The following is a 26,760-nucleotide window of genomic DNA, read 5'->3' on the forward strand; positions in this document are numbered from 1 at the left end:
GTACTTCAGGATTCACATGCTAGTTTTGATGACAGATCCTCAAGTGAAGCGACTTCTGCTTCCATATGCTTCTGTGATAGCACCTATGGTGGAAAAAAAACCTGTGCCATGCAAGGGTCCTGCTGTGATCTACTGAGAATGGGATTCACCCGACACAAGAGCTACTGAAATGTAATGCAGCCTTGATCGCAAAGGAAGGTGAAGCTGTCACAGCTACAGCCTCAGTCTGTCACATCACATCCAAACTGCAACAAATACATCTGTGGGGGGAGAAGCCAACCTGATAGGACAGGGATGGACCACCCCCCCACCCTCCCATTAACCATGTCCCAATACAACCCCAGGAAAGGGCAGATTTGGTTCTGTATTACTGACTTGAGGTCACTTTAAAGTGATGCTGAAAAAGGGAGGCTGGAAGCCAGGACAGGAAACGAAGTCTCACTGCATTCAGAAAGCACCACCCCAATGTATAGATACTTAGGGGCTGGACGGACAGGATGGACTGCTGTAACTAGGAGAGCATCTCACAGCTGGTACTGTAAGAAGTAGTAACTATATGGTGACATCTTTGCTTTGACTTCCCCCTTTACATATTTCAGACTCTTTGACTTCAGAACTGCAATGATAAAGAGTTAAGAAATAAAATAAATAGATAAAGACAAGTATTATGATTGATACAGATAATATCACGCTGCTTTGGGGATAATATCTTCTCTCTCGTGCAGCTAAACCAGCAGGTGATGGCAACTGTACTCATTAGTCTCTGATTCAAAAAGAAGCTCTCTGTGTAGGCGTACCTTCATGCAACTGCAATCAGTATCAGGGATCTTGCTTACATAAGAAGACTTGTGTAACAAAAAACAATTTCAAATCAATGCATGTGCTCTTTTTGTTAAACTGATTTAGTCAAACAGATGAAGATTCTTCCCTTGACTATTCTGGATATAATTTAGATTTGCTTTTAAGTAAGTTAAGCTAATGAGTTTGGCTTACCTCAAACTGCGTGTCAACAGTGTGCAGTGTCAATTGACACAGATCACACAGAAGCCACCAGAGACTTTTTTTGCAGAGATTTTCACTAACACACGTTCACACAGCATGGATGCATTAAAACTGGTTATGCTAGCTTTAAACTCATCTAATTCAATCTGTTATCAGACTTAGCAAGATTAGTTTGACTATGGGTTTTAATGCTTCCCATTCTGTTTGAAACACCCTAGGAAGAGTTAGAAAATATTTTCTAAATGTACCTGTTTTTCCACTTCCTTTTCCTCTGGCAAGTGACAATTATTTTTTTTTTCTTGCATCTTTCATGGAGCTAGAACTACATGCCTGCATTTTTCTGGGCCTAGTGAGAGCCGCAATAATGTGCCGACAGTGCTGCACACTGCTAGAACAAACATCTCTGCCGGCGTCCCTGGGTCACTGCCTGATGACAGTGCTGCTCCAGGGAGTCCTGCTAGTTCCTGAACTGCTGCGTTACAGCCAGCCAAGAGGCTGCAAGGCACGGGGGAGGTGAAGACTGGCACCCCTCAGATCTGGGCATGCACATGCCCTTGGATAGCCTACGCCTCAGCTGCGGGTCTCCCTTTCCTGCTAAGCAGCAGAGAGGTCCCACGGTGGCCTGGAGCTGCGACAGATATGGAGAGATGCTGTCAGCTGCGTGTTCCCGTAGGTCACGGTAGCTGTAAGGGCTCCTCCTGATCGGAGTCATCAGGCTACAGTCAGAGCACAGCACCTCCTGGCTCACCCCACTGACATGCAGCCCACGCTGGAGCGGGTAACCCTGACCTCACAACAAGTCTGATTAATAGGGTTAGTTAATAGCAACAACGACTACAATAGCAATATTAGTAAGGAAATAACCGCTTATTTCCCTTCCTTGTGGGAGTTACCACAGAGGCATTTGGGGTTTTCTGTGACCCACAGAGTGCTGCAGCCAGGTCCAACCTCTGCAATTTGTTCCTACTCTTTCCTTATTCTCCTGATTGTTCCTCAAGTGCATTTATACCCAGAATGAGTAACGATACCCCTTACCCATCCCATAGTACTGAGCGAGTCTTCCCTGAGTGAGGAGGGAATAAGTCAGGGGGTAAGCCGTGGGAGCTGGCAGTATGCCCAAGGACTTCCATTTTGCAAGAACGAGCCAAATTTACTCATCTAGCATTGTCACTTAACAAATCTGCAAGGGTAAGGGCAGTAATGGGCTCTTCTTTGCATCACTCCAGACCACTGGCTTCCGTGACTGAGTGGAACAAGTCAGAAACGTGTTCCTAGATTTCCCAGACTACTGCTAGTTAAACAGAAGGCTCTGCATGTCAGGGAGATGAAAGCCACAATATCTATTGGGGTTGTATTCAAACATGCTAGAACTGGTCTTTCAAGGTAATTATACTTGTTTACTGGAATTGAATATACATGTCTCTACAAGATGCCTTACAGAAATAAGGCTTATCTAGCAATCTAAAGATCTAGATGTATTTAAGTAACGATTTTTTTAATCAAAAATAAAAGTTTTCTTTGTAGAAACTGGTCCCTATAAAATAGAAGGCAATGATGGATTGAGTGTATATTGACTATTGATTTGGAGTGTTTTGACATGTAGTTGGATTTGATTGGTAAAGTGGACTAGTTTGGTAGCCTTATTATGGGATGCTCAATATGGTGTTTGTTTATGCCTGTGCAATGCTTTTTTGGAGGTTTTTTTTCCCCTCCCTCTGTATAACAAACAGAAAACAATTTGATTATCGCAAAAGCTCACTGTTGAGGAGAATAAGCCAATTGTAAAACATGGCACAACCCCTCACTGGGCAGTGCAAAGGGGCTCTGTGCAGCAGTGGGTGCCAGCAGGAAGGGGAGGGTGATTCCTAGCTAAGAGACTGGTATAGGAAATCTGGATGAAATTTTTGCCTCTTCCACATATGTTTCCTATGGCAAGTGACTTCACCTACTGCTGTCTCAGTCCCTGTTGAGGAAGTGGATTATATGCTACCTTCTGTCACCACATTTTTATCTATATTTTTGTATATAGTTTCGCTTGTATGGCATTCTACCTCTTTTATCGTTATAAGATTTTAGGGACATGTTAGTAAGCATCTCTGCCATGCACTATGGAAGAGGTGCTGTCCCTCAGAGGCAACTAAAGATTCTCTTGTATTACTAACAAATAATTGTAACAGAAGAACTAATTAAAGAGTTGAGAGGAAGAAAAGTATAGAAGGAGGCTAAAACCTCCTTGTCTAAAGAATTATATTTTGTTTTGGTTTTGGTTTTGTTTGTTTTTTTTTTTTTCTGTAGGCTTGCTAATGTCAGTATTTTCTCAGAATCTGAGGTGTTCACAGTTTACATATTCCACTGACACATATATTTCAGACCTCCTGAAATACACAGGCTTATTTCTCTAGTCTAATCTCTTGTTCTCCCTTTAACAGGCAGACTGTGTCTGGCCATTTGGGAAATAGTTCATAATTCCATGCTTAAATAACTGGCTTTTGATAAAGGTCCAACACAGTGCTCTGAGAGTGGTTTTGTTTTTATGGATGGAGCAGACAGAGTAGAATGATGTTGCCTGCATACTAAGAAACTTGGCCTGAAGCCCACACACACTAAAGGCAAAATAAATAAATAATCATATCAATCAATCTTGACGTCACCAGGAAAAGGGTCACTGCCATGTGGAACGAGACATCTGCACAGTGAAGTCACTGCTCTGGAAGGATGCTACTGAACAGTTCACATGCTCTGCAGCACAATAGGATAAAATGACAGTCAAAAAAGAAAAAAAGGGGGCGGATAAATTCTAATTCATGCTAAGTGAGCGGAGATTTAAAGAAGGAGCTTCATACCTTCTGCAAACCTGTTCGTGCATCTAACTTTTTCCAGATGGAAATCTCCCATGATTCCAATGCCACCCAGGCACGCAAATAAGACCGGCCTGTCATCTCCCATGACACTGTCCATTACATTTTCTGAACCAGCTCTGGAACATGAAAGAGCAGGATCTCACCACGCAACTAAAATTAAAACATGTGGAGGAAGACCCTCTCCACAGCCCTGCGTATTCCCATGTGCAGAGATAAAGAAGATGCATGTGCCCAGGTATTTGCGTTACCTGCAGCTGTACACAACCATACACACACATACACAAAATGACAATTGTTCAGAGTAGCCACAGCAACAGACCAGTGCAGCCTTTCATATGAACCTTGCCTTCCAGGAAATTATTTTTAAATGCACTTACAGGAAAATGCAAACTGTTCTGTTTAATAAACTAAAAGGTTCTAAGGAGGAGCAACAAGAAATGTCTGCAGGGAGACCCCTTGATAACTCTTTCCCCTGTACACACAGCGAACCAACTTGCCTCTGCAGGCTATTGTCTTTCTTTCCCTCAGTCCCCAGCCAGGCACAGTATTGAAACCAGCAGGAGACTGTTAGCGATGGAAGCCCTGATCTTCCCTTTGTAGCATCAGGACATCCTCCCCCGTCCGAACACCTAGCCAGGATGCTCCGGGCACAATGCAGCATCTGTACCCAGAATGTGAAGGCTCCTCTCCAGCCCTGGGCATTTCTGAAACGGCCTGATTTAAATGCAGCACAGCCGAGACAGGAGTCTTTGTTGTCATAGCCCGGATTCCTTCAAGACCGCTAAAAAAATCCACCCTCCGAGAGCTGGGAATGTGACCGCATGGAAAACGACTGTATTTCTTAGCACTGGCTCTCCGGGCGGTTTAAATCAGCACTGTCCAGCCGCTCCCCGTAGGGTGATGCCAGTTTACCCAGTTACGAATGGGATCCAGCGCTGGTTGGCGGCTGGCTGCTACAATTTGTATTTTTTTTAATTTTGTTTTTTGTTTGTTTGGTTTGGTTTTTTTTTTTTTTTTTTTTTTTCAGTTGCAAAGCACCCGAACCGAGCGGGGTAACAGAGACGAGGATGCCGCGCCCGGGAGGGCAACGCCTGCGGCCCGGCCAGCCCCGGCCGAGAGCGCTGGGCCCCCAGTCCCAGCCCAATCCCAGTCCCAGTCTCCAGCGGGGCCGGGGCTCAGCCTGGCCCGGCTCCCCGCTCCCCACAGCCCCATCGGAGCCGGTACCCACCCCCCCCCGCCCCGGCTTACCGCGACCCCCCGCCGCCTAAAGCGCTTAGCGGAGCGGCGCCCCGCTGCTCCGCCGCAGGGAAGGGGGTAAAGGCTTTTTTTTGGGGAGGGTGGGGGGCTTCGCTTACCGGAACCGGGGCGAATCCTTAATACACTCCTCGAACTCCACCGTCATCCTGCCGGCTCGGCCCGCGGCTCGCTCAGCGGAGGAAGCGCATCGCCCGCCGGCAGCCACGGGCGAGCGAGCGCCCGCCCCCCCGCGCCCGCCGCCCCCGCGGAGCGAAGGGCCCGGCTGGCGCGGAGCCGGCGCGGAGCCTCCCGCGGAGGGGCTGAGACGTCAGTCCGTGGGTGCCCCCTCCTTTTCTCCTCCGCCCGGGGTCGCCGGCTGGGTCCGTGCCCTCGCGGGCTGGCCGGTGGGGCGGGGAAACGCGAGTCCCTTCCCCTTCTCCCGCTCTGCTTTTAGGTGAGGATGGGATCGCGGAAGACACGCGTGGAAGCGTGCGTTCGTGGGTGTGGCAGTGGCCGCCAGCTCAGGCTACCAGCGTGGCTGAGCGAGGAGCTGGAGGGGCAGGCGGTCATCGGCACGTAGGGTTGCCACCTGGTTGTGTGCACTGCAGGCCAAAACAAAATCAGACCATCCGGGATGCACCGAGCAATTAGATACCGGCAGTGTCAAAAAGCATTGGCATCAATCCTGTTACTACCTAATCTAGTTTTTAATTTTCTGCCCGCCGTGGATTTGCTGCTGCCACCAGCCACGCAGTAAATCTAAAGTTACTCCTCGGAAGCCGGTGTAATCAGCCAAGGAGGGGAGACATCAGGGCTTGTGGGTCCAGCTGAACAGATCACCTTTTCTGCAGGACAGAGGAATGTAATGTGGCATGGATAAACGAGACTAATCACAGTGGGCTTAATTCTGATCCTCCACCCATGGAGCACCACAGACAGCACAGTATAAACTGCACCATTCACTGCAAGTTTTATGTGAGCTTCAAACTGAGAGACAGGCCTGAAGTGTAAATCTCCACATTTTAAGAATATCCATCCTGTGTAATATGGACCTAAACTAAAACCAAAAGTCAGACATCGAGCCAGGGGCAACCGAATCCATAGCAAAATGTCACGATGAGGCCTCACCTCAGTCATGGACAGAAGTGATGACATGAGATGAAATAAGATGTTCAATGCCATTTCCATACACTAACTACAGCTAAGATTCAACTCTAAGCCAGGCTCCCCTTTTCATCTGAGTCCTCAGACCTGCTTGCTTTGTCAGGCACAGTCAAGAGTATCTTTCTGTGAGCAAAAGTCAGACTTATTTAACACAATTATGAGATGCTGGGGGGTTCTGAGGAAGGCAGGAAAAGGAGTTAGACCCGCTAATCACCTCGGTCCAGAAAAAGGGGCAAAGTGACCTCTTGTGGCCTCTGTTTTATGTGGTTTCATAAAGGTCAAATCAATACAACATTTTCGTTGGTTCTTCCAACACAGATGAAAGTGTGTGGATGTTTCTGCCTGTGTGTGTATGCACCGGCTCAGGGATTAGAAATTACCATCCTCTTTAAAGCTGAGATTCATCACTTTCATTATAATACAGTCTGGATGCCATTGTGTGAGTTGAAAGCTGGTTGGATTTTTCCATTCAAAACAGATCTCAGATGTGTATGAGGGAGCCAGGGATTTTTCTGTTGCTCTCCCTGTTTTGCTAATGAATTGGATGATTGTTTATACCGGTTTTAGGCTATCTATTGTACATACAGATACTGCCATTCAGTATTTTAGAAAGATTAATAAAGGTTTTAAAATACAGAACATAGTCATGAAGAACATCTGCAGCCTTTGTTTATCATCATTATCTTAGCCTATGTTTGTCGCTGTAGCTGTTATTTACTCTTAGCAAGTGGTAGCCTGCATACGTCTTTCCCTAGCCAGGCTGAAATAAATGAACACAGGTTCGCCTGAAATAACTGTGCTGTTTTTTAGTGGGGACTTTGACATGGCTATTGAGTCAGGAGCTGTTTCATGCAGGGTAAGTTCCCTGTAGTTTTGGGAACATCAGATTCTTTGAGTCAACAGTCCCAAACTCACACGTAACCCTAATGCAGGGAAAGAGAGTAGGGAAGGCCACTTGCCACAGTAAGTGCGGTGCTCTAGTCTTCGCCCTGTAAGGTTTTGGCCCCATTAAACCCCCTTTTTTTTTTTTTTTTTTTTTTTTTTTTTTTTTTTTTTTTTTTTTTTTTTTTTCCTTTGCTATATTCCTGCTCTGGCATTTTGAGTCTTAGTTTTTGGACATGCTTCTCTGAGTCAGGGGCAACCAAAGCCCTCAGAACTGCACTAGGAATAGCCCACAGGATCAATTCCCGGTAGAAACTCAACAAAAAAATAAAAACAATCAGTCCAGCTCAGGTGGTTTCTAATGGCAAATGGTAAGGCAAAGCCACTTGCCAAAAGATGGCTGGAGAGCAGCCGAGGAGACGAAGCACAGGTTTCCAGAGGGGTTTATCCCCTCACAAGCGCTGGCTGCGTGCCTTTGCCTCAGTCACTAGGTTTCCCTCTAGGAAAAAGGAAAAACCTCTGAGCACAGCATGAGGTGACCGAGGGACTGGAAGAAGGGAGGTGCAGAGCCCCGTATCACCCCCACACACACACCGCGCGGGGCTCTGACCCGCTGCCGTTCGCCTCCCCCGCCGGCCCGGGGCGCTGGCCAGGCGAGCCCCGGGCTCTGAGGCCCAGCCGCAGCGCGGAGCCAGGCCCCGCCGCCACAGCCACCGCGGGCCTTGGCGGGGCCCACCCTGCGCGGCGGCGGAAGCGGGCGGTGCTGGGCGGGCCGGCCGCGGGAAGCCGGCGGGGGGAAGCGGGCCCGGGGGAAGCCGGCGGGGGGAAGCGGGCCCGGGGGAAGCCGGCGGGGGGAAGCGGGCCCGGGGGAAGCCGGCGGGGGGAAGCGGGCCCGGGGGAAGCCGGCGGGGGGAAGCGGGCCCGGGGGAAGCCGGCGGGGGGAAGCGGGCCCGGGGGAAGCGGCTCGGCGCAGGAGGGCGGGAAGGCCGCTGGAACCTGCCCCGGGGCCCCGCCGCGCCGAGCGGAGCCGGCCCTAGGGCCTGCGCCGCAGCGGCGTAGGCAGCAAAGATGGTTTCTACCCCAGCCCGCTACCTAGTGCTCTTTCAGTATTTTGGCACTAAATATAGGTAGGTGGCTCAGCTGCCTGGTCATCCACGTGCGGTGGAAGTAAACCAGCCCGGGGGGGGGGAGGGGGGGGGCGGGGGGAGAGTTCGCCATGGGTGGTGATGGGGGAACTCTGAGGAGGCGGCTGGAGAAAGGATGGGTGAGTGCGGTGGTTTTGGTGAGGGAAAAATCTCTTGCAGAGTAGGCGAGAGCGGGTGGGGAGCTGGACTCTGCTTTCTGCTGTTGTGTGGAAGTGCTCGAAATGGGGGTGGTTTGGGCAGGAAGTGCGTAAAGTGGGTAAAGAGAAAAAGGACCGAGAAGGCAGCAAACTTGTGATCTGGAGCTGGTGGGGCTCAAGTATTGTATCCCATATACTGTATTCCCTGCAGCCGTTGTGGTGTAGCTAGTTCTCAGTGGTTCGGATGCCTGTGCTGCTCGAGAGATGCAGGCAAAGTGATCTGTGGGCTGTGAGTCCTGCAAGATAGCTGAGGTTGGGTTTCCCCTGGCCCTAAACATCCCATGTGTGTAGCTGTGCTTGTTTATATTAAAAAGAGTGTGTGGGAGAATTTGCACAGCATCAACTCATGGAATTGTGCCTATCTTCATGGGGATTTTATAGAATAATACCATCATATGCCAGAACCCACAATTATTTTGCAGCGCACAGTCTGTGTCACTGTGGGTACTGACCTAAATTACTCCAAGTAGTTACAGATAAGTTGGGTTTAGCCTCGGGACATATATCTGCACTTCTGCAGGTTTTGTGAATAGCTGTGACTTCTGTAGTAGAGAAGGAAGCTCAACACAAACCATCTTCATGGTTTTTTAGTCCCTTTATGACATCCACAGGGCCTGCAAGAAAGTGACCTGCAACTGGCAACCAACTCCTGGCCCTGAAATAGTTTTATATGCAAACTCTTTTCTAGTGTAATTTGCCTGCCTTATCTTCCTGTCAGGCTCCATCTGAAGGACTAGTCCATAGAATAATGTTTGAAGGATGATTTTTATTTCCAGCCTCCTTTCTTGCAGATAACCGCTGCATCTTTTTTCCTGTCCATTCATCAGAGTGTTTGGTCCCTGCAAATTCTGTAAAACGATCCAGGTTGCTCAATAGCAAACAGTTTGATGACTGTCCCCCATTAACTTCTGCGTGTGTTGGTGGACTCTATGTTAAGTCCTTGGGTCTTGACACATTGATAACTATTGTATTTGTTTTGCTCTGCAGTGGGGTTATGGAGACTTCGACTAATCAGTCAGTGATTGGAGTCCAGAATTATTTGGAGGTAGGTCCTTGCTAATCATATTGTCATTAAAATGAAACTTCTAGGGTTCCATTGTTGAGCTGCAGATATTATCAAGGATAAATAATATTTTTAGATTGATATTGAATAAAAGACACTTACATAGTGCTAAACACTATAATACTCAAAGCAATCAAAGTGCTTTATAAGTTATGACAGTGTATAGGTGGGAGAAATAGGCTAGGGTGAGGTCAGAGATATTAAGATCCTGATCCTGAAAAAGATGTGAACCCTCCAGTGAGACTTAAAATGGGGGCGTCTGGGTCCAGAACTCTGATTGAGAGACCCTGCTCAGGTGCTGAGCTTCATTAGCAATTGTGGCTTTGCCTCCACTTGTTCTTAGAACTGCTTCCATTCTGAGTAGGCTTAGCTGCTCTGCTTTTAGTTTGTGTCTAAGTGTGTTACAGATTTAAAAACTAGATGCTGCATCCTCCCGGGAAAGGATGTCTCCGATAGATGCTTTTGGAACAAAGCACAGCAGGATATCTATTGTTCCAGAGTAAAAAAAAAAAAAAAAAAAAAAAAAAAAGCTTAGTTTGCATTCTTCTGGAATTCTTCTAATATGCTGGGGAAAAAAAGGTATGATCCCATCATCACTGTTGTTCCTGCGCTGCTCCCAGGGATTTTCCAGAATGTAGGAATGGCTTTCAGGACCCAACTGTTGTTCGGGTTTGTAGTGGGTGTGCAACAGGTGCAAAAGACCCACTGTTACATCAACGAGTAGAAAGTGGGTCACTTACATAGGGTAAATGGTCAGCACACCTGGATGTTTGTGTAACCCAATTGTAATTAATTACAAGCTGCTATTGAGCTGCATTTATTCAAGCAATGCTGGTGAATCCCATGTTCCTGTGCAGGGCAGGAATTAAAAGGAAGTGGAGTTATTTTTTACTTAGAAGCATCATAAAGTTCAAAATGAAGCTTGTGTCTTTAGGAGAGAAGAGATTGAAGAGGTTTAAACTGCTTTAGGTCAGCTCACGCCTATGTATTAATAGCCAACTTTTGTCATCCAGTTCTCATTTTCAGTCAGACTGTCTAACCTGAGATTACAAACTGTAGCAGTTTGAAGGTGGTGTGCCCACTCTGCTTGTGACAGCCTGTGCTCTGCCTGCATTAGCTACAGTCCCGGTCTCGTGAAGAATGAAGAGCACGTCTGGGAGCAGGCTTGCTGTCCTACCCAGCCCCTCTGTGACCATGGCCGAGCCGTTTCCACACTGTGTCATGGTTTACTGAGTGAGGGTGGTTAGTTCTTGCATGCTCATGTGGAGCAGTCTGCAGAAGGAAAGTGTGATGAATTATGGTTTGAGTAAGAGTTCTCAGGGTGTATTTGTATGCCTTCTTGCCTGACACCATTGTGGAGAAAGTGTATAAATATTGTGCAGATCTTGGAAGAAGAGCCCCAAAGGACTTTCTATCTCATTTATCTAATCCTCTGAACCATCCAGCGTCTCAGCCCCAGGCGCCGGACTTCGGGTGAGCCCAGCAGTTGTTTTGCATTATCCAAGGAACTTTGTTTTAACAGGCGAATGGGTAGGATGGGTGATTAAAGAAGAAAAGAAGAAGAAAAAAAGAAAAAGATAAACTTATTTGGTGTTATCTTTTCACAGTATCAGCACTTTGCAGGCCAGTTCTGGGATATGTGCTTTGCTTTCATGTGGTGGTATTGATGCTGGGCACTGCTGAGCAGGGCTGTGTCTATTAGAACCACATGGGAAGTCTTAAAACAGCTTTAATAGAAAACTTCTGGGGCCTGTAGGAATTTATCTTCCTTCCTCCATTTCTGTGCAGCCTTGAACTTCACAGCTTTCCAAAGCCAGGAAGGCAACTGAAAGGAAGGGCAAAATTAAATCTGTAATGAGATCCTTATTGTATTCTAAATATGTTCAGACATTTGTTTGCAGTTACAGGCAAGAGGTATATACCTTATGTTTCATATACCTATGAGGTATATACCTTATGTTTCAACAACTGTTTAATTAAAAGTGTCATGGACTGGTTTGTGAGTGTCCTGCAGCCCTCTGATAAGGTAAAAGTGCTGGACTGAGGCTGAGCAGAAGGCCTGACTACAACACTTTGTCACTCTAAAGCGCTGTATCATACAGGACATGGAAGCTTTTGTAGTCCTCAGTACTGCTATGTAACAGAATCCTGGGACTGTCTGGAGGAAATGGAGACTTGTTTTAGTTCAGGGACAGATGTAGATATTTGAAGGAGCTTTTAATATATCTTTGAGGAGGATGGGCTTTGCAGGCCACACTTTCTTTCTTTCTCGGAGACAGCGTATTTGTGTTGAAGTACTTGGAAGCTCAGCTTGCTAGTGAGGGCTTCGAAACAAAATTCCAAACCTTGGTTGCCCAGATGGGGAAGCTTGAGTCCTGTGACTTGGCTCCCTCCAGTTCCTTGTGAAAACTTACCAGATGCAGGACTTTATCCACTAGTCTCAGTTCTTACAAATGTTCCTCCTGTGAAAGATCTCCTGTGTAGCACCTCTTGCTAAAGTGAGTAGCTGTTGCTTGTGCTAACAGGCACCATATGCAAGGCCTGCTAGGATATACAGAATTAAGTTCCCTTTCATATTTGGTTTGAATCATGTCCTGAGTGTGCTGTTTCCCATCGTGCTGGTGAATGCTGCCCAAAACAAATCTTCCCCACACGAAGCTCTGTTTTGGCCAGCAGCCTTGTGCTAAGGCCAGATATTATCCTTCATGAAAGGAAAAGGGGGAGTAGGAGAGGAGAGAAAGAGAACATATACAAACTCCTTACTATGCCAGGCAGATTTGGTACAACCTCATGCCTACCCTCTTCTCACCCCCCTCCCTACCCTCCCCTCCACTCCCTCCCCCCCCCAAAAAAAAAGAAAGGAAAATGGTCCAAGAGAACTGTCACCTTCAACCCATTTGGTTAATAATTTCAGCGGCATAGGAAATTGCTTTGGAAGCCCTTTCCTTCAGCAGAAGCCACTTTCTCAGATTTTTCTTCCTGGCTTTCACTTCAACTTTTATCTATTCCACTAAAAATAAGTAAGATTTTTAATTAGTTTCTGTTGACATAGCACCCGTTGAGTCGGTGAGGCTGTGATGACTTGCAACCAGAAGCTTGCATGGTATTATTTATTAGAACACAGCAATTTATAAATTGTGCGGCATCCCTGGCAATGCAGTGCAATCCCTTGTGTCTGTGCAACTAATACCATTATGCATGATGAAAACAGTAAGCAATCCAGCTGTTGTGAAATGGAAATAGACACTTTTTTTTTTTTCCCAAAAACATTCCTAATGCACAGATTCTCTTGAACACACTGAGGCACAGTTGATTTTGCATGTTCCTTTTGTGGTTCCCAGATGCTCTGCAGAGGTCGATGGCTGGTAGACTTCAGGGAGAGAAGTGGATGAACTTTTGCTTCCCTGCCATAGGTGCTATACATTAATGGGCCTCTTCATCTTGTCTCTCCAGCATTTGTATGCAGTGAGAACTGAGCTGCAAGTAATAATAGCAATCTGGAATGTGGATCCATATCATTCTGGCACACAACAGTGGAAATTTCAGCATAATTCATAATATGGAAGTGCTTAGTGAATTAAACCTGGTAGCAGAACAGACCTGCTAAGTGCAAGTAATACTTTCCCCTGCATCACTGGTATGCACGGTGCTAGAAGTATAAAGTGACACTCTGGGACGCTTGTTGTTGCTCCAGGAATATGGTCGTCTGGAAAGGCTGTGACTTGGGAAGTAAAGGCTAAATGAAAATGACTGAGAACTGGCTCAATGAAAGGTCTCCAGCAGGTGCCAGGCCAAGATTTCAGTGTTTGTAACAATTGCTGAAGAGAAGGGTATTTGTGTGCTCTGTGGTTAAAGGGAGCAGAGACCTGTGAACTCTGAGCACACAGGAGGACAACCCAGCTCCCTTACTCCTGTGTCTCTTCTATTGCTTTTTAGCTGGGTGGACATGGATAAAGTTCTTAACTTCTGCCTCAATTTCCCCCCATAGAAATCCAGATGATACCCAGAAGGGTAGGGATCTGGATTAATAGCAGTAAAGCCTTTTGGATTCCACAAATGAAAGGCCTACTTGTTTAGGGACTTTTTTTTTTTTTTTTTTTTTTTCCTGAAAGGGCAGGAAAAACTGGTTGCTACCCAAGCAGTTACTAAATGTAAATAATTCATCTTTTTTGAAATTCAGTGTGGGTGATATTAACAGATTAAAGTGTACAGGCACCAAAGGAGGAAACCATCCGCTGCCTGTAGGCTCAAAGGATATCTGAATGGTACAGATATGAGACATTTGCATAGGTGAAGGGGTCATTTCTGAATTGCCTGCAAAGAAGTTCAGCTTTTCAGAAAGTCTCTCTTTAAGGAGATTAATTAGGGTGGGACATAAATGAAATATTAAAACTGGAGGCAGCGATTGATAGTATAATATCAGTTGCATGTCTGTTAGGCTGGAAGAAGAATCCACAAACGAAACTTTCAGCTTTCAAAACAGATTTGTTATAGATGGTGGTCACATTCCTCCTTGGATGCCCAGCACATCCATCCATCCTTCAGTCATCTCTCCGGAGAGGTGTGCCTGGGAAAAAAATTGTGTTAGAGAAGTGCAGTTGTGAAAACACCATTTGATGAACCTTTCATTCAGTCCTGCACCTTTGTGGATTCACTGGCTGCCCTGAGCAGGAGATGCAACCAGATTTGCCTTGGAGTCTGCAATCTTCTCTTCCTCTCCAGTCTGCTCTCTGACAGGGCTCAACTCCCACTGGCAAAGGAGAAATTCAATGTGTTATTATCCAGCTTTGTTCAGATGCAGTGTGAGATCCAAAGGAGTCCTGCATCCAAACTTCTCCAAGCCCATAACAAGAAAGGAAGATGTTTTCCACATTCCCTCTCTCCCCTCTCAGCTGTGTTCCCACTGGCTGGTTTTTGCCTGATAAGAAAGGAGGGGGAGAAGGTGGAGGAAGGGAGGAGCCTGCAAAACCCAAACCCATCTTTGCAGAAACTTTGCTCTTAAATTCAGCTTCGGATTTAAGACAAATTGCTGAGGCACAAGGCAAGGTCTACTGCAGAAAGCTATTTAATTTCTGTCTGCTTCTCTCTGCTTAAGGGTGATAAATAAAGATTTTCATTGTTAATTATAACCACATGTGAACTCCACATAGAAGGATTAGGAAGGGGAAAAGGCTAGGGTCATTTTTGTTCTGTTTCCCAGGCCTTCCCCCTGCAGCTCAGTTACATTTTTTCCTTGCCTCCCTATGCATTTTAACAGTATGTTTCTGAGAGCCCAGAATCCTGTCTGCACAAATAGCAGGAGTCTGGAAGGTATTTGTGAGTCAGCAGTTCAAACTTTATTGACTCTTGGTACCAAATTAAAATCTAATAAAGGCCACTACTGGATTCACTACTCAGAGGTGGAGATGGGAAAGAGAAGGAAATTTCTAGTCATTCATCTGGTTTTCTGCTTTTTTTGTTGTTGTTGTTTTTCAGTCTTTCAGATATGCTTCACTCATTCCCTGTAACAAAATACATTGGATTTTCTGTCTAAGGGCCTGTCGTCACAAAGAAAAAAGTTGTATTTTGCAGTGCTCCAGTAACCTACTTTAAAACCTTACTGTAGGTAAGACCTACTATGGTTTTAACATTGTATTAGAAACGTAGGTATTCCAATAACTTCCTGACCTACCAGTGTTTGTCCCTTAACAAAACCCACCCTGGCTTTGCTAAACTTGAGCCAGTCTATACAGACCCTTAAATATATAGCATCTAATTAACCATATTAGCATCTCTTTTGTGTGTGCATCTTTATTAAAATACACTGTATTAGTATTAATGACTCATTTAGCAGGTTTTTATTTACTTTCACAGCAGGAGCTTGTAGTAATTCACCCAGTTGTTTTTCCAGCCCTTTGTTAGTGGGATGAATGGAAATGCAGAAACAGGGTAGGGATAAAAGCCAGCTGTGTGGAGAGGAACAGTTGGGAAAGGGAAACAACAATCTTATCTGCAGGTGGATTCTCCAACGAATCTGTGCCAAAATCTATATGCAGAACCTAGAGGATCTCAATTGCTGTCCTTCCCCTTGCATTAAGAATAGTAAGTTTCAGCTTGTTGCAATATAGCTTGCTCACTAATTTTTAAAGTTTTTCAGCTGCAGTGTAATTTTAGGGCCTTTTGGTTCTAATAAGCTTGAATTCTGTGATGATGTAAGTAATATTTGTCATTTCCTGCTTTAGTCTTGCTATGGCAGAGATCTTGGCATGAGTGAGACCGCACCTGGGTATGAGGGCAGCTCTAGCTCCTGAAGAAAACGGTACTCTCGAGAATTAGCCAAGCCCTGCATTGAGGTGACTGTGGAAGCAGCGAATATAAGAAAATGCCTTCTTGTGACAGCCAGTGGTGTGTGTTTGTCCTGTGGTTATTTGTACCTGCTGGGATGGCTCAGTGTCAGCTCCGCAACTACTGGCGTGTTTTATGAGAGCTATGTCTTGATTCTTAGATCTATTTATATTTCTCAGGGGGACTAATAAATGCATTACCTCAGTGCTATGCTACTAGTGGTCTGGTCCCCTGGCCCCTCCTCTGCTCTCAACAATTAATGGAAGCATGTTGCCCTCTGTAGCCCTGCTCCCATTGTGGATGGAAAAGAACTTCTGCCTGCAGCAGTAAGCCACAGTGTTTTACACACTTCTGGCCTGCACTGGAAGCAGAGGATGCAGCCGGAGCTCCTTCAGGCGTCTTGGCTGATGTCATTCAGACATCCTTGCTGTGCAGTTTTCATCCCTTTAAGTCTTGGGTTCTGCAGCTCTTTAAGAGCTGCTGAAGCAATCTGAGTCTGGTTCTTAGCAGTAAATTGCAGGGGTGGTGTCTGGGTTTAAATGGGTGATTCTCTGCCCTCTTTCCCACCCACTCAAGAATATAAAGTAAAGATTAAGGAGATTAATTTTTTTTTGTTGTTTTTACTTTATTTTGTACATGCAAGAAAGCTTACATGGTATTTTGGATGATCTGTTTGAGGTGATTTCAGGACAAAAGGTGAGAATCCACTGGTGCTAAACGTCCCCCAGGCTCCTCCCCATCCTCTTCTTTGCAGCCCACAGTAAAACTTCCAATTACTTCTCTGTGTGGGCAATAAGGAGACCTGTAATTAGCAAGAAGGAGGATGTTTTTTCCTAGCTAGCTCAAAGTGAGTCCACTATTCATGAATACATCTTGTGTTGGTTTTCAGAAGGCAGCGCAGAACCTAAAACCTGTTGTTCCCATCAAGTTCCACATCTCCAGCCGAACAGATGCTGGTGTCCATGCACTCTGCAACTCTGCTCACCTTGACATCCAGAGGGCACCGGGGAAGCCAGATTTTGATGAGAAACAGCTCATCCGTGGTCTTAATCGCTACCTGAATCCTGAGCCAATCCGGTAAGTTTGTGGCAAGTTAAAACCTTTTTATTTTGCCTTTTTTGGAGAAAGGACAAAATGTGGCAGTGTTCTCCCATCTTCACCCACAAGATGTATTTTCCCATTACATGTGTTGGCAAACCACTCCATTGCACATGTGCATTTCTGTTACTACCAGATCCCTGGCACATGAAAAATCAGTCTTGTTCCACCATTGTTGTTGTTGTTGTTAGATCATCTATGCTGGTACCCCTAAAACAAGAGGAGTTGTGAGAGATTGGGGGTCACCATATAAGTATTGAATCCACTGGGATGACTAGTGTCACACACAAGCCAGAACATTAGTATGTTAACTTTCAGTGTCGCTTTATTCCCCAAACTCCCTAATTTTCTCTGTTTATCCAATTAACAAAAACCTGGCTGCCGTATTGCCTCTCACCCATATCTGTGCAAAAAGATGAAGAACAAACAAGCAAACGAAATTGCTGTTAGTGTTAGCATCGTCTATTCCTCCCTTCCTGTGTGATCAGCCTCTTTTCTTCCCTGCTAGACCAAGGCTATGCTTGACATGGTTTAGAGAAGTTACATCAAAAGCCTCAGTTTAATATTTTTGTAGCAAGACTTGATGTTTTACTCAGTGGGATAGATAAAGTCCTTTCCATACTATACCAGACTGTTAATGATGAGGGAGAGTTGCATATGAATGTAGCAAGGAACTTGATACAACAATACAGAGAGCAGAACAGCCATTGCTTCTTCCTATTTTCTTCTTTCTTGTTAGGGTTACTACTTCTTGCAGAATTTCAGAGTGAGCTTATTCTGCATGAGACCTAGGTCTAAATGCCCACCCTCAAAGGCGGAAAAAAAATTATCATTAAGCCAACAGTTTCTGTTAGGAATTTGCATCAACTACATAATTGCTACACCCTGTGATTTCTTCAAAAGATGGATTGAATTTCATGTTCTTTGCTTTTCTTCCCAAGCTGTTGTGCAATTTCTCTGTCAGCTGTCAAACAGTTTCTGTGTTCTTACCCAGACATGGGTGCGTTTTTATGGTTAAAGTGTAAATTCAATGAAACATTGGGGTTTTTAGATTAAAAGCTGAATCTGTGCTATGTTGCAGAATCAACATGCCGTTTGCCAGCAGTTGCTTTGCTGCGCTCTCTTCTTTCTTGTGTTACTTTGTCTTAAAAACTCTTCAAGGCACAGACTGTCTTTGTACTGCATTTGGCACAATAGGACTTGAATCTCAGTGCGGTACCCTACTGAAGAGTGTGTCAAAGCACTTCAGAGTGTTGTGCAAGAAGATTGGTAATTTATAGGAGGTATGTAGGTGAGCAAAAGAACTTTGATGCAAGATGCTAACTGGTAATTACTCAGAGGCCCAGGTTGATCTCTTTCACGTTACTGCAGTCTTTCTGATGTCTGGTGGTGTGAACATAAAGGAAGATTATGGAGTCAAATTCCCCATGCCAGAGCAAGAGCCCAGGACAAAAAAGCCCATCCCTCCCCACCCCAGTGAAGGCACTGTTGTAAGAATAGCAACATTACTATGAAGTAAACTCCTCCTTCCCACTTTACCCAGTCTCCTCTACTTTCTAATCTCATCTTTGCAAAACAGGGCCCAACCCAAATGCTGACATAGCAAGGCCTGGGATTTGAGGACTGACATCATACTTGCATCTGTTCTTCATTTTGTAAGGGAGGATTCTAGTTCTCCAGGACTTGGGGAACAGTGAATCCAGTTCTGAAAGTGCAGGTGCTCAAATAGTTTGAGGTCTGAGGGAGAGGTGAATGTCTGTGTCACTTTTTTCCCAGGAGGTCTTTCATGCATGTTCCATATGCTGTATAAAGTGAAGAGCGAGTTAGTATGAATTGGCTGAAGCCGTGTCATGCTCTGCAGAAAGTGCTGATCTGCAATTCAATCAACTGTTTTGTCTTTTTCAAAGCATATTGCAAACACTCAAACTTTAAACAAAGGAAGGAACCTAAAGAAAGCAATCCCAGGTGACAGGGTGTTCTCTAGCTGTGATCACATTGGTGGGCATTCAGTACCTCTAGAAACTAGGCCCCTGGGATCAGACTCTCCAAGGTGTCTGCCACTGTTACTAGAAGGAGCGAAGCAGATTGTCTGCTTCTGATTGGCAATAGAGATAGGCAGCTAATCCACAGAGGTCACTAGAGTTTGAGACATTCCAGTGTATCCTGGACATAGCAGTGACACCTGCAGTGCTGGGCGGAGTCTGGCTAGGTTGCAGAAACTCCCCCATCTGCATTAACGTTGTGTGAAACACAGGTTAATCAGCCGCTTGTTCCAGCAGTAGCTTGCTTGGAGTAACCTAAGTGCTCTGTTGTTCAGCAGTCCCTGACACAACTCGCTCCAGACCTTGCAGTGACTCAGTGTGACTCAGAGATGGACTGAACGGGTCAGCTTCTGGTCCAGTGGCCATTCCCTAGACTGTGTGCTGTGCATGGAGCAGTATTAGGTGGAGTGACTTGGCCTCCAGAGTTCTATTATGTCATGTCTAGAGGGCATATTGATTCCAGGGAATAACTTCCAACCTATGCTGTTAGTCATGAGTGTGTGTGAGACAGTGGTGACTTGACATCTGCTGCTGTAACAAGGTACATTGTGACTGGAATCCCGCCTATGTGCCTTCTGTAGGCCTGTGCCAAAGAAGGGTTTAGTGCCTGTAGCTCCCATGGCCTCGGGATTGGGTTTTGCAGTGTTTTCCTGCAGCGCTTCCAGAGTTGTATGTCAGTGATGCTTTGCATTTATCTAAATACAGTGGGACCTTTTTATCTGTGGGCTCTCAGCTCAGTCAGTGGCTGGAGCAGAAGCTGCAGCAGCTGTCTCAGAGCCAGCTGCATTCTTTTACCTCTGAACAAGCTCCAGGGGAGCCATCAGCAGGGGAAGAGGAAGTAAAATCCTTGGAATCTGAGCTCAGGAAAAGAGGGCAGGAAGGCAGAGAGCGCCTTATTGCTAGAGGCACATAGTTCCTGTTAGTGGCTGTTTATTATGTTGTTTTAACTGACCTTTTTCCCTTGGACGTTTACAGTTCCTTTGACAGCCCTCAGACAATTTTGGGAACAGCATAAAGCCACACTGCTTTTCCCTTTTGATAGTAACAGTCTTCTGACTGTCTGTGTTAGCTTAGCTGTTGCTGTCCCTCTGCGAGACCCTCTTGTGATGTCTTGGAGTGGGTGAGCTCAGGCTAAGGGCAGCATGAGATGACAGTGATGCTGCTTTGGCTTGATACAGAATGTGACTGCCATTAGAAATGCATGACTGTCAGCCCACAGCAATCTGTAAGGGAAATTTCTCTCCCCTCACACCTTATTTGCAAAAATGTGTTTTAGCAGTTTGCAGAGTTGGTTGAGGCTTTCTCTGAAAGCAAAGGCTTCACAGTGGGTACCAGAAAGAAAAGCAAATACTGATTTCATTGCTTCTACTACCCAGCTCACAGCCAACCATCCACTAATAAGTCAGATCACGCATCCTAAACCTGAGATTGCATATTAGCATGATAATATAGGATTGACAGTTTTACACTTACAAATCTAGTTCCTCCGTTGGCCTCTTAATGTAGCAGCTCAATTCCTCTGCAGTGAGAGGCCAGAACACAAAGCAGTTCTCTCAAACTGGCTAAGTTGCACGTTTAACATCTGCAAGTTACTGTCCCTTGAGAGCTTTCACCTTCTTTGACATATGTGTAAAGTCTAATGCAGCTGCTGTGGGGTGGGGCTGGAGATGATTTCTTTTCAGACTGCTGTGTCAATTAAAAAAAAAAATTCTGAAATGGGATTTACTTACATGGAGTTTTGGTTGTTATTTTTGTGCAGACTGAAAACTAGGTCAGAATCTGTACACCCTGGAAATCAAACCCTTTCTGGATGTTCTAACAGTAACAGGGAACATGAAGTAGGTCATAGCTTTGATTTCCTTCCTTAAAGGACTAAAGCAGTTGTTTGGGAGTCAAAACTAGCTGATTTTGCAGCCAGAAGGTACCACTGCAATAACCAACCAGTCTGCTCTATGTGTCACCAACCACTGAATCTCAGTCTTTCCCCCCTGGGTTTAGGCTTGTAACTTGTGAGTTGTGTTATCTAGCCTTAATGGAATAAGTTGTCCTAGAGAGCTAAAACTAGGTTGTGACCATACCACTTTCACTACTAGTAGTCCTACAGATACAGAGTTACAGCTAGCTTTGTGATACCTTGACTGATCAGTCCTACAGCGAACAGGATTGCTGCTGAAGAAGGTTTAAGTTAGAGAGCATCTCCTGAAGGAGGCAGCAGTGGGAACTTGCTGACGGGAAGAATTTTTGTCCTGTGCTAAGAACTGACAGGTATATATCAGGAGGTGATAGCTTCTGGTAAAATGCAATACAGTCCTGATCAGTTAAGAGTTTATCAGCTCTACTTCCTCCCTTGGGCTGAACCTTTTAAAAATGGTTCAGCTGCTTTCTATTAAAGAGCTTGGTGACAGGCATGAGTCTAAGTGTATTCAGCAACCATCTCCTCCCTCTGTAAATACTACTTTCCCAAGAAGAATTCTCTCCTGATGCTGAAGAGAAAACTCAGCACTTTCATGTGGTTGCAAGCAGGGGGTGATGGAGAGAAAGATCTTTATGAGAACACATTATTGTTGATAGAGCTTGGAAAGGAAACAAGATTCCAAGCTGGCCAACTGTATCATCAGCAGTAATAACCTCCTTTGTAGCATGATGTGCCTCTTCTGTCAACTGATCCATCTTTTAGATTTGCAAAGTATATTTGAAAGGATCTTGTCCACAAAGATCAGAATATATTTCATAGATGGGGTAACTTTAGGAGGACTTCGTCCTGAAGTAGGGATGGTAATACAGTAGACTCACACCTTCTATTTCTGGTTTTAGTTTTGTAAGCACACAATAAAAGCTGTCTGAGTGACAACAAGGCAGAGGCGGGATTCCTCCCACCTCCTGCAAATTGGCATTTAGTTTCTGTTGTCAGTGGAGAGAGGGGAGGACATCTTTGTATCTAATATATTGCCATTTCGAGGTAGATGGCTTTGGGCTTTTTTACCTTCAACGTCCTCTGACACTCAGGCTCTGTTGAAAAGGTAAAGAATGCCATGAGTCTTTATTTACTGGCAGTCTTTCAAAAAATGGGATCTTAACAAGTCCTGCAGTGTAGCCGCTGGAATAAAAGCTGGAAAGACTTCCCCATCTAGAAAAAGCCTATGGTAGCAATTGTGTCTGCTAGGAGAGACAGGACAGGGTGCCTGCGTCAAAGAATCATGTGAGCATAAATAGGCTTTTCTGAAAGAATCACGCTATCAGAGGGAGTAAAAGGATGGTTATTTAATAAAAATCACGTAAGTGTTAATAAGAGAAGCTCAAGATAGATGAAATGTTTGTGGAAGCATGTAGACAGAGAAAAATAAATGTAATAATTACATTATTGTGTTTAGAAGAGGCTGGAGGTCCTAGATTCAAACTCCATTGCAGGCCTGGAGGATGTAGTTTGCATTTCTACTGAGAGTTTACAGCAGTGGAGTGATCTCCTGGGCTTGTTATTGCAAATCTTTGCGGAGGCCTGTGGCTCAGCTTGTAATTTCTTCTTCTGTGGTCTGAGCCTTTGCAGTTAAGGGATGTGAGACAGAAGCACTTGAGCTGGCAGAAATCCCTTAAGCACCAACCTTTTTAAAGTAAATAAATAGGTTTGTCTATTACTTGGTCTCAAATGGTATCATATTTTTTGGCTGCCCTGGGTCCCATCTCTTCACTACACCAAACTCCAAAGACAGAAAGGCACACAGCAGGAGAAAAACCTAAGGAGAGGCATCCTCTCAAGTAACACTTGCAGAGAGGTTATGCCTATGTAGTAGTGACTCCCTGCAGTATGGTGAGTAGCCAGTAGTCCAGGATAAGGGAGAATCAAATCCAGTGAAAACTGGTGCTGACATGTTTTCAAATCAGTGATAACGCTTTGGGGGAGGTGCAGAAGCACAGGGAAGCTGTTTTCTCTCCTGCCAGAGGGAAGGGTGTTTCCCTCTGACAGCCTTGTACTGTCCCTTCTGGCTACCAAGCTGTCTGTGTTTGATGGTAAAGGTGGCATCAGTTTAGAGAAATAAGGCAATTTCTCCCTGTTGCTTGTAGAAGAAAACATGGGAGTTCAGCTGCCTGGAAAGCTGCTTCTTGAGTTAACTGCCCGGAGCCAGTGGAAGACGAGTAGACATGAATATTCCCAAAAGCCATTTTCTGCACACGTGAAATGTGAGGGTTCCCTCGTCTGCTGCATGCAGCATTCTGCTGTTTTCAGATGGACTCGATTTAGGCGATGGTGGGATGCATCTTTTCATTGCTGCAGCAAAGTCCTATTTGTCTTGGAGGTTGTGGGGGGAGGTGAGAAGGGAGTGACCTAGTTTCAACTGTCTCCATCTGCTACAGTGAGCTGCTTTTGAGAGTGAGCAGAGAGGTATCTGCTGTTGGAGGAGTCCTTCCCACTCGTGTTTGGGACCATGATTCTGCAAAAGTGGGAGGACAGTGTTCATAAGATGTGCACCTCAGCTGGAGGTGGTGGGAGTCAGCTTGCTTTGGGAAATTGCTGCCTCTCACCGTAGGCATGGCTAGGAGCACATGTGCCCTCAGCCAAATACACAATACAATTTGATGGGCTGGGTGATGGGCTGGTTTCACTATGCAACAGAGAATACATACTATTAGTTGTCATTTCTCAGCTGAAGAACTGCTTGGTCTTAGCCTTTTGTGATGGTGTGAGTGTCCCCAAAACATATCAATAGATGACCCACAGTCAGTTTGTCAGGGTGTTTGATGACAGGGGTGTTGCCAAGGCTCTTCTGCGTTCTTCTAGTTGACAGATGTCTGTAGCAGTTTACAGGTGTGAATCCTCACTCACTGGTTAATCACTGGCTATCAGGAGGGAATGATATTTAATTAATTGCAAGTGCAGTTTCTCAAAGAAGCCATTACATGTGTCAGTTCCCATCTATGTGGTGACCAGGCAAAAGCTTTTGAATTACTGCATGACATTTCCCCCCCATTTCACTCATTCTCTTCTGTCCAAACAGCATTTTGAATGCCTATCGAGTGAGCGATAGCTTCCATGCACGCTTCTCTGCACTGTCAAGAACCTACGTTTATCGGCTGTTGATGGGTTGCGCTCATTATTCTGAAATACCAGTGTTCGAAAGGGATCTTTGCTGGGCTCCTGCGGGAGGGTAAGTGTGTTCCATTAAATCTCCCTGGGGAGCTCTCTCCTCAACACTCAGGAAAGGCTTGGCTTTTGGGGGAAGTGGGGAGGGGGCAATTTCCACAAGTGAGACCAGATTCCCGGTTCGTATTGACAAGATTTCCCGGCTGAAATCAGTGCAACTGCACTGTTACGTTCACTGAGACCTGAGACTTACCGCTCTCTCTAATTGTACTCTCAGCTGTACCTGTGATAAACATGTTTAGCACTGCTGAAATACTCCATGACTGGGGGTAGAGTCCATCAAGAGCTTTCTGTGTCCCTCCTCAAGGAAGTGATGGGCGTTTCCTCAGGTGACCTTGCCAATTCATACAGCAAACCCATTCAAACAGCTGGCTGAAGGCACAGTGCTCTGATAGGGTGCAGACAGGCACAGACACATTGCATGGCAGATCTTAAGAGTTTTAGGTGTGACCATGCAGGCAGGCAAGAACAAAGACAGAATTTTTTTTTTTTTTCCCCCCCTAGTCTGATTTCTGGTAGCAACTGCATGTAAATCTCATTCCCTGTCTGAGTGCTTGTATGTTTGAGTAGGGAGAGTCAATGACACTGTGCTACCCTGCAATAACAAACCAATGTATCTAGCTTAGTACTCACTTGTGTTCTTGAAGTGGCCACTGAGTCATAACACATCAGTGCTTGTATATGCAAGGGAATAAAAACAAATTCAGTGCCACTTTAAAAAAAAAAAAAAAAAAACAAAACCTTAGGACATGATAAACAGTGGGTGAGGAAAAAACAAACAAAACCCAGACGATAATTTGTTATTGTCCTTTTAGTTTATGTTGTACTGAGATAAACATACATTCAAGACCAGAGTTTTCCACAAGGTTATAGAAAAACAGGTTGGTGGCCAGTTGTGGTAATTTCATCACCACTATTGGAATAACAATTGTGGGTAATGGAAAAAAAAGTAATCTCAACTGTCCTAGCAGAGGAATGAAGATGCCATTGTCCTAACATTAAATTGCTGACTTTTTCTGTGGGCTATGGAAGGGAAAAATAAATATGAAATTGCAAAATTAGATGTTATGTGCACAATATGCCTTAATCTCAAGCTTTATGAAGTAGCATTTAATTTAGTCCAGACACTGCAGTTAATTTTCTCAAATGGCAATACCACATAAAGGATAGGGTGAGCATATTAGCAATTCTGAATGAGAGGTGTCTTACTAACATGTGGGATATTTGGACTGCTAGTAATGGAGACACTCACAGTGTGTGCACTACTGAGCACATCTGGTGTATAAAACACATAATACACATTAAACTTCTGTAGGCGTCTGAATTACCAACTAGGTGTCATCAGCACTTCTGTAAGTGATAGTCATTTTTCTTGAACACTGTGAAAAAATTTAATGATGTTGGGGAAATCTCATCTTGATTTTGTTTGTTTTCTTCAGAAACGTTTTGACTTCTGTTAAGATCTGAAAAACTTAGGCCCTGGGTCATGCATTCTTGCTCAGGCTTTTCTTACGAGAAATTTACAAAAATAGAATAAAAATAAGCATCTATTTAGCAAATATATCAGTAAATGTCTCTAAATTCCTTTTCTTGAGACTATTTTGAACAGACCTAGATACTTCAGCTGAAGAAATCTGAATGACATGTGACATTCTGAGTTTTACCCTTGGCCCTTTTTTCTGCATCTCCACCTTGGGTTTACACTGGCTTCCTCCTGCCAGTTTGCTCACTCATTCCATTCCTGTTACTTCCTAATTTCATCTTCTGGCTGTTGCAAATCTAAGGTTTGGAAAACCATCACAGTGTTTGATATTTTCTTACCTGGCAACATCTTTTTCAGTTTATGAGATCCAGATACTGCAGAGGATTTTGGTTCTCTTGTCCTGTGCTCTAGCCAGCGATTTGACTAGAGTTATTTAAATTGAACTGTTATAAGAAGCACAGCAGGATAAAGGCATGTACTTGCCAACCCCTCATCTAGCCTGGGATTTTGAATACCTTCAGACCTCAGGCCACTTGGCATCTTGGTTTGTGGTTTGGGCCATTACAAAACAAACTCCATCTTGTAAAATGTGTTTCCACAGTGCTGCAGTGTTAAATCTGTGCGCCAGGTGTAAGTTTCTCATCAATTAATTGGACTTTGACCCACCTAACATACTTGGTCTCACCTGATGCTCCTTTCCTTTCGCTCTGCATGTTTCTCTTCAGCTCCCTGAACGTGCCTGCCATGAGGGATGCAGCACAGTTCCTGGTGGGAACCCACGACTTCAGCACCTTTCGCTCACTTAACTCTGAAACACCGTTCCAGTGTCCGGTCAGAACCATGTTCCAGGCAGACATCCAACCCTCTTCTGGTTTCCTGTCCCACCACTATGAACACAGGTGAGAGCCTGGATGCTCAGCTGAGGAGCTGCTCTCATCAGCTAATGCTTGCTTTGCCTGAAAAGCTGCTTTCCAGCACCACTTTCAGAGCTGACCTCCTGTTTGCTGTGCATTGCCTTCACAGTCCTGTGACGGTGTCAGCAGATTTCTGCCTACTGGCAGCTTGGAAGGGACATTTCTTTCCCTGTCCTCCCCAGGGAGAAAGATGAGCAGGAATGAGGGCAGGG

The 26,760-nt window shown here is 45.1% G+C and overlaps 2 protein-coding genes across 13 annotated transcripts in view; one reads left to right on the forward strand and one right to left on the reverse strand.

The window, feature by feature from the left end:
* The window catches only part of ACAP3 (ArfGAP with coiled-coil, ankyrin repeat and PH domains 3), a 101,102-nt gene extending 95,445 nt beyond the window's left edge, over window positions 1-5,657 (reverse strand). For 2 of the 6 annotated variants that reach the window (XM_033007509.2, XM_033007508.2), the window contains exon 1: window positions 5,219-5,651. In XM_033007509.2, coding sequence (XP_032863400.2) covers window positions 5,219-5,265 — 47 coding nt within the window. In that variant the 5' untranslated portion in view covers window positions 5,266-5,651. Of the gene's footprint in view, window positions 1-5,218 lie in introns of all 6 variants that reach the window. The other 4 variants (XM_033007506.2, XM_033007505.2, XM_033007510.2 and 1 more) reach the window with 4 other exon arrangements.
* Window positions 5,658-8,067: 2,410 nt separating this feature from the next.
* The window catches only part of PUSL1 (pseudouridine synthase like 1), a 28,106-nt gene continuing 9,413 nt past the window's right edge, over window positions 8,068-26,760 (forward strand). For 3 of the 7 annotated variants that reach the window (XM_033007525.2, XM_033007524.2, XM_033007528.2), the window contains exons 1-5: window positions 8,068-8,272; window positions 9,475-9,532; window positions 16,764-16,951; window positions 24,006-24,155; window positions 26,360-26,533. In XM_033007525.2, coding sequence (XP_032863416.1) covers window positions 8,214-8,272; window positions 9,475-9,532; window positions 16,764-16,951; window positions 24,006-24,155; window positions 26,360-26,533 — 629 coding nt within the window. In that variant the 5' untranslated portion in view covers window positions 8,068-8,213. Of the gene's footprint in view, window positions 8,273-8,349; window positions 8,410-9,474; window positions 9,533-16,763; window positions 16,952-24,005; window positions 24,156-26,359; window positions 26,534-26,760 lie in introns of those variants that run through there. The other 4 variants (XM_033007526.2, XM_033007527.2, XM_042794164.1 and 1 more) reach the window with 4 other exon arrangements.

This window comes from Tyto alba, unplaced genomic scaffold (assembly GCF_018691265.1).
Source record: "Tyto alba isolate M040663 unplaced genomic scaffold, T.alba_DEE_v4.0 Super-Scaffold_20000042, whole genome shotgun sequence".
In the NCBI taxonomy this organism is placed as follows: Eukaryota; Metazoa; Chordata; class Aves; order Strigiformes; family Tytonidae; genus Tyto; species Tyto alba.